Below are 14743 nucleotides of genomic sequence, written 5' to 3'. Positions count from 1 at the left end.
GCACTGTATGTCTTTGCAGTCTGCTGCAGCACTGCTCGCTCACAACCTTCCTGGAGGCAAATTTTGTCTTTCACATTGAATGTGTCCACAGTTCCTGTTCATCCTTATTTTGATGGAAGGGAGGACATGTCCTCCTCTGAACCTGAAAACATGGAGCTGCCCTACAGAAGCTAATAACCCAAGGAACAGAGGCTCTGTGTGATCTGAGGATTATCTGAGGCTTAACCTGAGAAGGCTGCCAATTTTGTAAAGCAACTCATTAAGAACCAGACCTTCACTTAAACTGCAGTGTTAAAACTATTTTAAAATAGCACAATTTCACCGCATTTGTGCCACGCTATATTCTGTACAACCCTAATGTGACAGCTGACACGCACAAAAAACAACATTTGCTACATATGCTAGGATTCCATAGAATAAGATTAAATTATTTGGTGTTCAAAACCAAGTTGTCTACTTTCAAAGGAGTCATACTGAATAGTATGAAAGGACATCAACATGGCCAATCACGTATTAAGATACTCTCTTATCTTTGTTCTTCAAACTGCCTTTTTAATAACAAGAATTTAAATGGTTCCCTCTTGTGGCAAGAAAATGCAGTATCATGTTCTTTGGCAAAAATGAATCTTGAACAGAAGTCAGAATTTATATTGCATAGTCTAGTCATCAGCATGTTGTGGTGACTGAGGAGGAGGCTGCACACACTTAACCTTTGCTGCTTAAATACTCTTGAAACTGCCTTAAAGTACCTAAGCATGCCTTCAACTTTTGCTTTTCAGTTGTATATGCTGAAGGGTAGGGAAACAGAGATTGTGAACCATATGCATTGCACCCCATCTAACTTGGTAATGCAGACTAGATTATATTGTGTCTCAGAACTCTGTTCTTGAATATAAATCTCTGGAACATCTCAGCACAGAATATCTGGATAGCATAGCTTAATTTATTTCTAATGTTTTTCATAGGTGAGCAAATCTGAACCTTGTAAGGGGTAGGAAGAAAGCAATGAACATAAATGAGTCAGTGAATGGCAGGGAGGAAGCATAAACTGGATTTCAACAACCCTGCTAGTTGTCTTTCCTTTTTAGTATCTACCACCTGATAAAGCTTTCACTTAGGCTTTTGATTCATGAAGGCTTTCTTCATAATAATTAATAGCTGTAAAACACTGAAATGAAGAACTGAGAGGGTTTTTTTGTCATAGCATGGGGCATACTTTTGTAACTTTGGATATTAAGCAATAATTTTGTAAATGGACATAGTAGAAGAAAAATCCTTATAAAACACACTAAGGTACTGGTAACCTCAAGGGGCAAAATAAATGTATACACAGGAAGTATCTACCATAGCTCTTGAGAAAGCAGGTCTGAAAAGTTTTGTTTCAAGACAACAGACTCTAGTTCTGTGGTTTCTCAAAATCTGTTACTGCATAGTTACATAGTTTAAAAAAAAAGGCTAGGCTCACTGCAGAGTAGGACTAATACAGATGGCTTTAAAGCTTGATAAAGCTATTTTGCTGATTAATCTCTTAGAGATAATCTCTGTTTATTCCAACTCAGAAGTCTGGTGGACACACAGGAGGCTATGTTTACTAGTTTGAAGGCAAGGGCTTTAAAAATACTATATTGTAAACTTTGCTTTAGTTGCCTATCCTTCTTTGTAAAAAGTCTTCCATGTTACAGCCTTACAGGTTGTTAACAGAATGAGTGACAATCTGACTGCTAATATCAAATGAGATGAAGTGAGAACAAATTATGTGAAGGTAGATAAACACAGATGGAGTCACCACTTTTCCACAGAGATGAGAAAATTACTATGGTGTACTGAATGATTATTCAGTATTTTACAGTTTCTCTTTTAGGGGCCTGCATGGTGGCACCCCACAATGTATTTCCACACTTCAGAGAAGAACTGATAAGGATAGACTTAACTGAATAATAACTGAAAGGGTTTATCAAACCTAAACTGCTCAAAACTGCTGTTCTGAAAACATCTTATCAGCTGCCACCTGGGACTAGATACATCTAACCTCAAAAATACCCCTTTATCTATCCAGACATGCAAAGTTAGTTTTCTGAACATAACCACCATCATGATCTTAATGGAACCAAGCTAGCTGCCTCATATTTCAAGCCTGATGGGATAGGATGAGGCAACTGGGTGTTTCATTACCTATTTCTCATAAGATACTCATTCCAAAATTGTTTGGAAGATTTCTGTAAAAGGATTGAGTTGCATTATATAAAGAGACATATATATTAAAAAAAAAAAAATCCTAAAGCCCATTTTATCTTAAATATGGCCAAACACTGCTACTCTTAACCCAGATACTAGGTTATTGGTTACCTGCCTGGAAAACGTGAGAGACCAAGTTCCTCAGATGGAGAGGATTTAGTACCTTCTCTCCTGGATTCTGTGTCTTTCTCTCCTGGGGTATCACCAAACTGCAGGCTATTCTAGAACAGAGGTGCTCTCAGAGACTTTAATAGCTTGTGTGGAGAAAAGTATAAAAAAAAATCAACTTATCAATAAAGCTCACAAGAGTTGTATCTTCAGTGAAGTGGTAAAGGCCTTCCAAGTTAGGCTTTTGAGACCTAGCACTAATATTAACAATAAGCCAATACAGGAGTATTTTTCTAGTTAGTTTGCATTCTTTCCAGCATAGCTTTGCCTTGTGAGATATTAATATACCTAAAATGGGGCCACCACAAGTTTATTTCACACCTCCATTACTTCTCTCTCAATGCTATAATGCAAAATATTGTAAGAGGCAAATGTTTCTAAGTTTTCCACTTGTAAAAAGGTTGTTTTCTACCTTTTATTTTGGGTCAAGAAGCAGCTTTCATGCTGACTTCATTTACTTGTTTCATAGCAGAAGACTAATGTGGCAAGAGTATACACTTGAAACTCTAGGCTAAGTCATGAAGCATGCTTGGACTGTCCTTCCCATGTCACTCTTGCATTCACCTTAACCATTTTCAGTTCCACAATTAATTTTATTATGTGAAGGGTTTCTTTCAGTAAAAACTCAGAACAGGAGAGTATGATAAGCATCTGCAAAGCTATATGTTTGGAGATGAGGTTAATTCCTTAATTAACCTCACCTTGCAATAGGAAAAAGCTTATCCTGAAATACTAATAACAATTTAGCATTTGTTAGCTTTAATATTGAAATGGAAAATATTAGTCACTGAACCAATTTGCTGCATGAAGGGGGAATTTGGGCAAGCTGAGCTAGAGTATAAAATGAATACTTGTGATGGGGGTGGGGGAAGTATGCCTTTATTCTAAAGTCTCCTGAACACTTTCTACCAAGCTACTGAGGAAAATATCATTCCTTTGGGTGCCATTTTGTCTGGCCTCCACCATGGTTAAGGCTTGGTATACCAGAAATTATGAAGTGAGACTATTAGACAGCATCTCTCAAAGAAACCTCAGTGCAGTACTCTTCACACTTTTCAGGAAGAAAATTAGGTTTGTGGTTTGTTAGTGACCTTTTGTACCTCATCTCTGCTTAACCTCAGGTTATGAAATATAATTCATCCCTTAATGTTTGGATTTGAAATTTAATATCCCTTCCCTATGTGTGTAGGATTCTATAAGCAAACAATTTAATATGTGTGTTGATTTACACAACAATTTTTCCAGCTGAAGGAGGAGACTTTGTCACTGATTGTCCTGTATCTATATGATATCAACCCATGGTTTCTATGAAGTGCCTACTGTTATTACACACAGAAAATAACATCATCAGTCAGGATCAAGTTTCCTGTGACATTGTGAGTAACTCTTAATAGTGAATGCTGTAGACAGACTTAAAATTACCAAGCTTTTGTGTTAGTTGCATAACTGTCAATGTCATAAGTGGTTGAAAGGCACTGCAGCTTATTCCTAGACCTAACCTAATAATCTATACCACTGCAAATATTTACAACTTTAATGGATTGCAAGATAAAAAACCCTGCTGGATTTATGCCATATATGCATCTTTGCTGAAAACACACCACAAAGAATTCCTGTAGCTAAACTACATTATGCTTCTTTAAATAAAACCACTGCAATCTGACTTATTGAAACAAAAAAGTGAAGGTTTATATATATAACCAGCTTCCCACTGCCTCCTTCTGTGCTATTGGTTTTCTAGGCCTCTTTCTATGCAAAGCATTTCAGCAATATACTTAAATGAGTGAATGTTGCATAATATGATTATATGCTGTTCTAAATAGAGGAATGTGTTCCATGTACTGCATGTTACACATTGCTGCCTTGATTCTTTCACTGGAAGAGAAATTATGTGATGACACTTATATTCCTGGCAGCTGTCAAATGTTAAAGCAGAGGCTTAGGGGACTTTTTTTTTTCCTTTTTCTGTGTACTGAAAACTAGTATCACTTCCTCCATCTCTTATGTTTTTAGCTCTGAAAGATTACATTTGATTCAAGTAATCTTTTTCTCCCCTGTCTCATCCCAATATACTACCCTAACTTGTAGTACAGGAATTTGCACATGTGTAATTAGGGTTAAAAAAATCGGCCTCGAAAGTGTATATAGGCAGTCCTGAGGTGAACTAGCCTACCACTGGGGAAACATGGCTGTGAGCTTCCCGACTCGCTCTCTAACATCCAGCTCCAGCCATAGCCGTGTTGGCCATCAAGGGTTAACTCCGTTCGTCCTCTCCCCCCTCAGACGCAGCGATGCAGCGCTAGCCCGGGGCTGCTACCGCCTACAGGCTCCCGCTGTGCCCCCTCTTCCCGCCCCTTCTAATCCTCCTCGACAGCCAACTCAGCAACAGGCTGGCTTCGGCGCTAATGCGTAGATGTAAACCTGCACGCTGCCCTTACAAAAGCGCTTATTCACCTTGCAGCAAGGTGTCTATGTGGGAAGGAAAGGCGCTGTGCGCCCCCCGCCGCCGTCTCCTCAGACTGGGGGTCCGTCCATCCGGGGGGGGGGACGGGACAGACTGACGGCAGTGGCCAAGCCGACCCCCTGCGAGGCCCCTTTCTCCCCCAGACCCCCGCTAACCTTCTCAGGGGCGGCCGCTCCCCGCCCCTCCCGTGGGCGGGCACACCGATGCCCCGCGGCGGCCCTCACCCGCCGGTGCGCGAGGGGGCGGGCGCGGCCCGCCAGGCGCACCCTGCCGCCTGCGCAGGCGCGGAGGCGCAGTGCACGACCTCGGAAGCGGCGGGGAGGGCGGGTGCGATGCGGCCGGCGGGAGCATGACAGGTGGCGGGAAGCGGAGGCCGCGCGGGGCGGCGGGCCCGGCCGGCGAGCAGGTGGCTGTTAGCGGGCGCGCGCGGGCCGGGGGTGGTGGCGGAGCAGGTCCCCGCGCCTGAGAGGGACGAGCCCGCTGGCTGGCCCCGGTCCTGCGGGGGGTCGCGGGAACCGGCAGCCCTGGCCTGAGGCATCCCTGGGCCGGGGGGGCGAGCTCCGAGGGCCGCGGTCGTGGGGCCGTAGGCCTGAATGGGCGCGGATGCCTTGTAGTGGCAGGCCTCTGCCTCTCTGCCCCTCGTTCTGATTCGCTCCGTAACTTTGAGGAAAGCTCCCGGGCCCCTCGTTCTCCAACACGGGATCCTCTCTTCTCTACCCGGGCTTCTCCCGGGTGACCCCTGCGTTTCAGGTGTGCTGTAAACAGCAGCCGCCTCATCTGCCCAGGGTGCCTGCTGCTGGGAACAAGTACTCGTGCTATAGTCAAGTACCTGATGGCGGCCCACTTGGGGTGAAATGTCTGCCTCGTTGTACTATCCTATCAAGAAAAAAGAAACCTTGCTTTTCTTCCCTTATTCTTCGAAACGGGGGTAATGATGCCTACAGATTTTTGGAGCCTTATGTGAGAATGAGGTAGTTGAGGTTACTGGCTTAGTAGTGTGCATGTTTGAATGGATCATTTCATGAACATAATAGTTTGTTACATCATTTTTTAGAACAACTTTAAGCTACTTTTAAAATGCAGTGCTGTAAACTGCACCAGTGTGTTGGATTTGCGTGGCAAGGTTTTGGTAGCCGGGGGGGCTACAGGGGTGGCTTCTGTGAGAAGCTGCTAGAAGCTCCCCCTGTGTCTGATAGAGCCAATGCCAGCCGGCTCCACGATGGGCCCGCCGCTGGCCAAGGCCAAGCCAGTCGGCGCCTCTGTGATAACATATTTAAGAAGGGAAAAAACAAGTTAGAGGGAGCTTTTGCAGCCAGAGTGAGAAGATGTAAGAAACTCTGCAGACACCAAGGTCAGTGCAGAAGGACGGGGAGGAGGTGTTCCAGGCACCGGAGCAGAGATCCCCCTGCAGCCTGTGGTGAAGGCCATGGTGAAGCAGGCTGTCCCCCTGCAGCCTGTGGTGAAGACCATGGTGAAGCAGGCTGTCCCCCTGCAGCCCATGGAGGAAGGATGAGGGGGTGTAGAGATTCCACCTGCAGCCCGTGGAGGACCCCACGCCGGAGCAGGTGGAGGCACCTGAAGGAGGCTGTGGCCCCATGGGAAGCCCATGCTGGAGCAAGTTCCTGGCCGGACCGGTGGACCCGTGCAGAGGGGAGCCCACGCCAGGGCAGGTTTGCTGGCAGGACTTGTGACCTTGTGGGGGACCCATGCTGGAGCAGTTTGCTCCTGAAGGTCTGCACCCCGTGAGAGGGACCCCATGCTGGAGCAGGGGAACGATGAGAGGAGTCCTCCCCCTGAGGATGAAGAAGCGGCAGAAACACCGTGAGATGAACTGACCGTAACCCCCATTCCCCGTCCCCCTGTGCCGCTGAGGGGGGGAAGGTTGAAGCCGGGAGTGAAGTTGAGCCTGGGAAGATGGGAGAGGTGGGGGGAGGTGTTTTAAGAGTTGATTTTATTTTTCTCATTCCTCTACTCTGTTTTGCCTAGTAATAAATCAGATGAATTCCCTCTCTAAGTTCGGTCTGTTTTGCTCGTGACAACAATTAGTGAGTGATCTCTCCCTGTCCTTATCTCGACCCACAAGCGTTTCATTATACCTTTTCTCCCCTGTCTAGTGAATGAGGGGAGTGATAGAGTGGCTCTGGTGGGCACCTGGCCTCCAGCCAGGGTCAACCCACCACAACCAGTTCAGATGTTGAATAGCCAAGTAGTTCAGATAGTAGAGACTTGATTTTTGTTGCGTCATTTAACTAGACATGACAAAATGGTATCCCTAGTTCCAAGTGTTTGTCAAACACGAATTTCTTGGATGCAAGCTGCTTTGTGATCGAAATGGTCACTTTAAAATTATGTAGAGCTTAGATTAAACTCTGGGATTGCTTAGTCTTTTGCTTTATTAACTAATACAAGTGCTTCTGTTTGCATATTGACCCGTTAATATCAAAATAGCACTTTGCTATTTCACACGTTTAGCATGTGTCTCAGATAATGCTAAGAGATTCTGGCCAAAATACATGTTCTAATGGGTATATATGCTGGTTTCAGTAAGAAGCATGACTTGATGGTCTTAATCATTGTTGTTCCATTAATACAGAAACTTTGTAAAATCCTTCAGTAAAACTGACAGGAAGCAACTAAATGAACTGTGGTGATTTTTTTTATCTGCAGTGTGAAAAAAATGGAGATGTCAAGAAAAGAAGGTCCAATCAGGCAGATATCCCTGATAATCTTCATCAAGAAGCAGAAACAAGCTATCGGCTTAGACTGCCTGAAGACTTCTATCAGTTTTGGAAGTTTTGTGAGGAATTAGATCCTGAGAAACCAAGTGGTGGGTTTTTAAATATTTTTTGCCTTTTCTAACTTTCACTCCCCAAAACTGCCTGAAGGCAGGCAAACTGAAGGTGGTCAAATGCATTCTAACCCTGCTTCATTTATCAGTTAAAATGAAGGATATTTACATGAGTGTAAACAAGAATACTGGAGATAGTCTCTTTGCATTACACAATGTAAGTAATTATATTTTGTAAAGCTTGAAGTGTACCAAAACCTTTGTGACTAAGTGTCTAAATTGGCCTTTCTTGCAAGTGTGTTTAAAATGTTTAGTATGGAACTAAAGTTTCTTCGTATCAATCCAGGTTTCGACTTCGCCAAATTTATTATATAACAGAGTGTGGCATCCCTACGTGCTCTAGAAAGGACAATTGCTTTTAGAATCACAGAATGGTTTGGGTTGGAAGGGACCTTTAAAGATCATCTGGTCTAACCCCCTGTGATGACCAGGGACATCTTCAACTAGATCAGGCTGCTCAGAGCCCCATCCAGCCCTCTGATCTTCTTCGTGGCCCTCCTCTGGGCTCACTCCAACAGCTCCATGTCCTTCTTATATTGGGGGCCCCAGAGCTGAACATAGTACTCCAGGTGGGATCTCATAAGAGTGGAGTAGAGGGGCAGAATCACCTCCCTCGACCTGCTGGTCATGCTTCTTTTGATGCAGCCCCAGGATATGGTAGGCTTTCTGGGCTGTGAGTGCACATTGCTGGGTCATGCCTAGGTTTTTATCCACCAGCACCCTCAAGTCCTCCTCCCCAGCCTGTATTGATACCAGGGTTGCCCTGACCCATGTGCAGGACCTTGCACTTGGCCTTGTTGAGCCTTGTGAGGTTTGCATAGGCCCGCCTCTGGAGCTTGTCCAGGTCCCTCTGGATGGCATCCCGTCCCTCAGGTGTGTTAACTGCACCGCACAGCTTGGTGTTGTCTGCAAACTTTGCTGAGGGTGCACTCAATCCCATTGTCTGTCATTTGATGAAGATATTAAACAGTAGTGGTCCCGATATGGACCCCTGTGGGACACAGCTTGTCACTGATCTCCATCTGGATGTTGAGCCATATGACCACTACTTCTTATGAGAAGTGTGATAACCTGACTTGTGAATGAAAGCTATCTGAATAAAAGAATGTCTCGGCTTTCCTTCTGGTGAACAGTATTTGACTCTTTGGATTTGGGGAGGCTTTTGTACCTGAGTGACACAGGAATTTCTTGGTTTAGATATGCACCCACCAGAAAGTAAACCAGATCATGCTTTGCTTTTCAGATGCGCTTGTGTCAAGTGTTGGACTTAAGCTGGTTGGACCATATGATATTCTTGCTGGAAGACACAAAAAAGCAAAATCAACAGATCTGGACTTCAATCTTCATTGGCGATTCTTCTATGATCCCCCAGAATTCCAGACTATACTTGTTGGGGATAGCAAAACACAGTATCACATGGGATATTTCAGGTATTTTATTTAATATATGCTTGTGCTGGAATATACCTGTGTAGCTTTTTCTCCTCTGTTTTCCATGAGACAGGATTTGAGAACTGTGTGCTATCATCAAACAAGAATCTTCTGCAATAGGATATTAACACATGGGTTGGTATCTTTTATTAAAAAAAGATCAAAGATATTGGAGTTGAAGACTAGATTTAAATATTCATTAAACTACCTCCCCGAACCCTCCAGAGCTTCTTCACTTATTAATCTTTAACTTTTGTCATGATACTCAAAAGAAAAAGTCAAGCTTTATGAAATAAAGGGAACCTGTATTTTCTCTGCATGGATTGATACAAGCTACTTTCAAAACCGTGATGTAACACTTTAGAGCTTCAGATCTAAGGGTGTGTTTTATGTTTCTGGAGGAGATGGCAGCATGGTGAGGAGGCAAATCAATTTTACTTTGAAATAGGAGAGATGGACACAGCTTGACTATTTGTGTGTACTTTTTTCATAAACAGGGATGTGCCAGATGAGCTTCCAGTGTGGGTTGGTGCAAATGAAGCCAAGAAGGGCTGTGTGATTTCACAAGTTGGTGATAATGTCTTTGCTGCAGTCAAGTAAGGTTCATATTTACTTTGATTTATAAAAAATAGAGTAGAAGAGAAACTATTGCTTGGGAGATGTGATGTGGAATAGTGCAGCTAACTTATGTATCTTTAAGGTACTCTGAAAAGCCTTAATAGATTTCTTGACAATGTTTTCCTTTTACAAGTAAAATAGATAAATGTTAAGTATGTCATTCTTTAAATATATTGGAAGGGATAGGCTCTACAGGGGGAAAAAAAATGCCCACTGGCATTAAGTTAAAATACTTAAGTGAAGAATAAGTAAAGAAGGGGCATCTCAAACAGAGGTAAAGGAAGTGTACTAAATGAGTAGCATCTAGCTTTTGTTCTTGCCTACATAAAAATACATTATTTTTGTATATAATAAATAACAATAAGCACCACCATATCTGACCTGGGACAAGATAACATTTATATGGATACGTAATTCAATATGATTCATGGAGCTTTACATGGCCCTGCATCATGAATATAAACAACAGATTTCATGACCTGTCAGTTAAAAATGAAAAGCTGTCTAAGGACAGACGAGTGTCAGTAAGTGAAAGCATACTGAAGAAAAGCTTCTGCAAAAGAACCCTTGTATAGTGCAGAGTTAAACGAGGACACTTGTTTTGAAAGCACCATGATGAAACTCATAAATATGTATTTATGTGCATGCCTTGGATGACAAATAGTGCATATGGCACTGAAGTAGGAAACTGAATTCTTAAGATAGAAAGATGAACAGCTACTGAGTCCAAGAGACTCTTCAGCACCTGCAGATTGCATAAACTATATTGTAATGCAAATACAGATAGGAAATGCCAAAGTACTGTCTGTGCCAAACTTTTTTTTCTTTCTTCTTAAGAGGCTTGCATTCCCAAGTCTATGGGTATAAATAAACCTGTGATTGCTAATCTTCATTATAAGATTTGGAGGTTTCGTGTTTAGAAGGCTATTCATTTGTTTGTTTTCCGTTAAACCCTTCTAAGACATGTTTCTTCTGTTTGCAGGTTATTTTTGTCAAAAAAAATTAAGGAAGTGACCGATAAAAAGAAAAATGCTATTTTGAAAGACATAGATGAAAAACTAACAAGAACAGCAAAAGAACTGGGTTATTCTCTGGAACAAAAAACCCTGAAGATGAAACAGAGAGATAAGAAAGTATGACTTTCCTGATCCACTGGAGAGAACTAAGTTCTGTTAAACTTTTTTCATTTACTTGGGTTTTTTAATTATTTCTATTTTTCCCCCTCCTTTTAGTCAGGAAAGATGCTTCATTTAGGAATTTCCAGAGCTAATCAGCTCTCTATATAAAGCTTCAGGAGAGGGAAGATTAATACAAGTGTGTTTCAAATAATAGGATTAAGTCAAAACACTTTATTCTTCTAAACCATAGCTTGTCATGCCATTAAAGGGGAAAAAAACAAAACAAGGGAAATACTTTAAAAACTAAAACAAGGGGGGAGCATGGAGAAAACTGCTTCAGAGTGAAGATTCATGTAAACAGGTTGGATCTATTTGAAACAGGAACATTAATGATGATACAGATCAGTAATCAAGGTTTTTCATACCTATCAGAAATAATTGTGGTAGGAGGTGACTGAACAAATGTTGTACAGTGCCACATAAGTGACTATAGGGATTCCTAGATTTCAGAACCTGACTGAAGTGGAGTTTTCAGTTATTGCAAACTTCAGTTCTTAAAAGTAACTTCTATATACTTGACAAGTTGATGTCCTGGAGCCTGGACACTATATTTGGTTTGACGACCAGCAGTCAGGTGCTAATGTTAGTGAGGTGAGCTGTTTTATGTCATTGTATTGGTTTACAATGTTATATTCAATTTCCTGGGTCTTTATTTAGGTGGTGACCAAAGCATTTCATGGAGCAGGCCTAGTTGTTCCTGTAGACAAAAATGATGTTGGATACAGAGAGCTTCCTGAAACAAATGGTAAATATCTTGTTTACTATATTCTGCTTTAAGTAAACAACCTTTGGTCATGCTGCTACTCTGCAAAAAACAAACTGCATTCATATGGCCTACTTGAACAATACGAACAGTGGGAGAAAAAGGCAGAAGTCTTAAGTCATATTTGAGCACAAAATATTTAAATAAACTGGATGAGAATCAATGAAATGTCGGAAATCTGAAATAATAATTCCTGTAGTAGTAGTTTAGACTACCTTGTCTTTTGTATTGGCACAGTCATGTGGGAAATAGGTCCAGAAAACTGATGTGTATTCAGGGATTTGTGGGTTTACTTGTTATTCCCCCTCTTCTCCCAGTGTTGTTCTGACCAGAATTAGTTCTGAGGTGGATGGGCATGGGGCAAGAATGAGCAGCAAGAGGGGAAGCTTTTTTACCAGCAGCTCAGGGTGTGCCCACTTCAGCCTTCACGTAAGCGTGACACACAGGTGTGCTTTTGCCACAAACTAAAGAAAGAAACTTAATATTGCACAGACATAAACATCTGAATATTTCTGCTTTTGGGTTTTTTTTGCAGCTAATCTTAAAAAAATTTGTAAGGCCATTGTTGATGCCCCTACTGATGATGAGAGACTGAAGGCCTTTGCACCAATTCAAGAAATGCTGACCTTTGTTCAGTTTGCTAATGATGAATGTGACTACGGAATGGGATATGAACTGGGCATGGACCTGTTTTGCTATGGATCACATGTGAGTACAACAATCATACTTCACAAAATTATGTGTTATTTTATGCACGGACCAGGAGCTGTTCTGTGTTATAGGTCTTTATTCCCAACTCTATCACATAAGTATCCCTATCTTGCAAGCACTAAATGTAGGCCCAGAAAAGTTGTGCTAAATGCTAGTTAAAATATTTAGCTATTGAAACAAAGGAGAATTCACTGCTCTTTCCATATGCTGTTAAATTACTAATGTGTTTCTTAGATTTCCTGCTCTGCTCTTGTAAGTTCCCTATAGCATCTGAGAATGTGTTGTATTTTATTCCCATATCCTGCTTATTTAGGACATTTCCTTCAAGGCCTACACTGCTTCAGCTGCTTAATTCCTTCCTACATCTGGAAGGGCAGTGAAGGGAACAGTTACCTCCAGTTGGTTGAGTAGGTGGAGGCAAGCCCCCATCTTTTACACTCTCTACTTCTCGGTACATGAGATTAACCCCTGACGAACTCCTGCAATGGATAATTACATCTTTACAGCATTGTGACATGGCCTGATACCTATCTTACGCAGCAATTTGAAACAGCTATAACTTTGCCACTGTTTTCTGAAAATAGAAACCTTACTTCATTTTCTAGCTTAGTAAACAGAAAGGGAGAACCAAGGCTTCACCCATTAATAACACCATGGTTTGGTCCCGGTGTTTTTGCCTGTGTGGGGATGCTTAGAGCTGCTTTCCCTTCTGACTTGACCTCTGTGTACAGAGCCAGAACAAACAGGGACACCTTAGCTGTAGCACAAGACACAGAAAAACCTTAAACTTCTTCACGTTCATGTGAGAGGTATAGTGGGCTTATGTGCACAGGCTGAATATGCTGTGTACATTTAAAGCACTTCAATGGTTACTCTAAGCACCATTGTCATCCCCTTGAGCTGTGGAGCGGGACAGGACATGGGACTTCAACCACAGGGCGGATGGCTGCATGCATTAAGAATAGCTCTTACCTCTTGCACTGCTAAAAATATGTTTCCCTCTCTGGCTGCAGCAGTTCAGGTGTGGCTGTTAGAGGAGGGGCATGGCTACCTGCTCAGTCCTTTCAGGGTGGTTGGAGAAAGCAGTCAGAAGGTGGCAGTTAGAGGTCAGGCTGCTCTTGCTGTACCAACACAGCACCTGACCCCTGGGGCTTCTGTTGTTTTCCATCTCGCCTGCAGTACTTCCACAAGACGGTGGGCCAGCTGCTGCCTCTGGCTTACACCCTGCTGAAGAGGAACCTCTTTGCCGACATCATCCAGTCGCACTTGGCCAACCGGCGGGAGGAGGAGGTGGACCAGCTGGCACCCTGAGCTGGGCAGCAGCAGTGCGGGTGTCATTGCGTTCTCGGGCGTGGGGGTTCTTTTTTTTTAGTGTGTGTGTGTGTATTCGTGTTTTTCTTGTGTTTAGGGTTCGGTGTGGGGGGGTTTTTTGTGTACTCCGCGGCGGTGTGCGCCGCGGTCAGTAAAGCTTTTCTAAGGACACCGTATATCCCGCTGCTGCTCGCTCGCTGCGAACCCTGGGGCGGGACGGGACTGGGGCTGCGCATGCGCAGGGGCGGCGAGAAGGGGAGTCACGTCTCTACTGCGGCAAACGAGGGGCGGGAGCCGGCGCGCGTGACGCTGGGAGAGGGGCTGGGCTGGGCAGCTGGGCACGCCGCCGCCCCCCCTTCCAGGGAGCGCTGGGACCCGCGCAGCGGAGCAGAGGCTTTCAGGCCTGCGCTCTGAAGCGGGGCTGCCGCCTTCCAGTTGGCGTCAGGGCCAGGTCATGGAGTTGCCCCTGCGCCGGGTACGTATTGCCCCTGTCCGCGGCTCCAGCGCAGAACAGCCCAAGTGCGGTGCTGTCCGTGCTCTGCCAGCGCGTCTCCGGCCTGAAGCCAGGCCGAGACCAGTTAATGTTCCTCTGCTGCTTACGGCAACGAAGCACAGAAGGGGCAGGCTAGTTTTGCACATTGCCTAGACAACCGGTAGGCACTGGAGAAGGGATTCAGTCATGGACTTTTCTGGTGTTAATCACAACCAGCTGCTTCTTTACACCTACCACACTGTTTCTTGGTGATTTTACTGTCATTATACACTTTCTCAATTCTGTCTCCACATCAGTAAAAAATGCAGTTACAGCAGTGTTCCCCTTTGCATTATAATGAAGCACTAAATCTGTTCTCAATCTGCTGAATCTAGCTGCATTAACAGGAACCAAATAGGATTAAAAACCAGCTAACTGACATTCTAAGGTGCAGTTGCTACCTTGTTAGATGAAGTCATCCCTTGTTTTCACTAATCTGGACTTTGAAAAATAGAATCAAAGTGATTTTGTACAACATACAAAGT

At 43.5% G+C, this 14743-nt stretch overlaps 1 protein-coding gene across 1 annotated transcript; it reads left to right on the top strand.

Annotated features, from left to right (window-relative positions):
- The first annotated feature begins 5149 nt into the window (after nucleotides 1-5149).
- Nucleotides 5150-13902, top strand: LOC129200242 (histone PARylation factor 1-like). The gene is made up of 8 exons (XM_054811582.1): nucleotides 5150-5273; nucleotides 7535-7694; nucleotides 8959-9145; nucleotides 9643-9741; nucleotides 10746-10896; nucleotides 11599-11686; nucleotides 12240-12412; nucleotides 13595-13902. The coding sequence occupies exons 1-8, from the start codon at nucleotides 5217-5219 to the stop codon at nucleotides 13724-13726; spliced, it is 1047 nt and encodes a 348-aa protein (XP_054667557.1). The 5' UTR covers nucleotides 5150-5216; the 3' UTR covers nucleotides 13727-13902.
- The last annotated feature ends 841 nt before the right edge of the window (nucleotides 13903-14743 follow it).

Source organism: Grus americana, unplaced genomic scaffold, assembly GCF_028858705.1.
Source record: "Grus americana isolate bGruAme1 unplaced genomic scaffold, bGruAme1.mat H_20, whole genome shotgun sequence".
In the NCBI taxonomy this organism is placed as follows: Eukaryota; Metazoa; Chordata; class Aves; order Gruiformes; family Gruidae; genus Grus; species Grus americana.
Note: the sequence above shows the minus strand (reverse complement) of the source record. Positions and strands in the feature narration are given on the sequence as shown.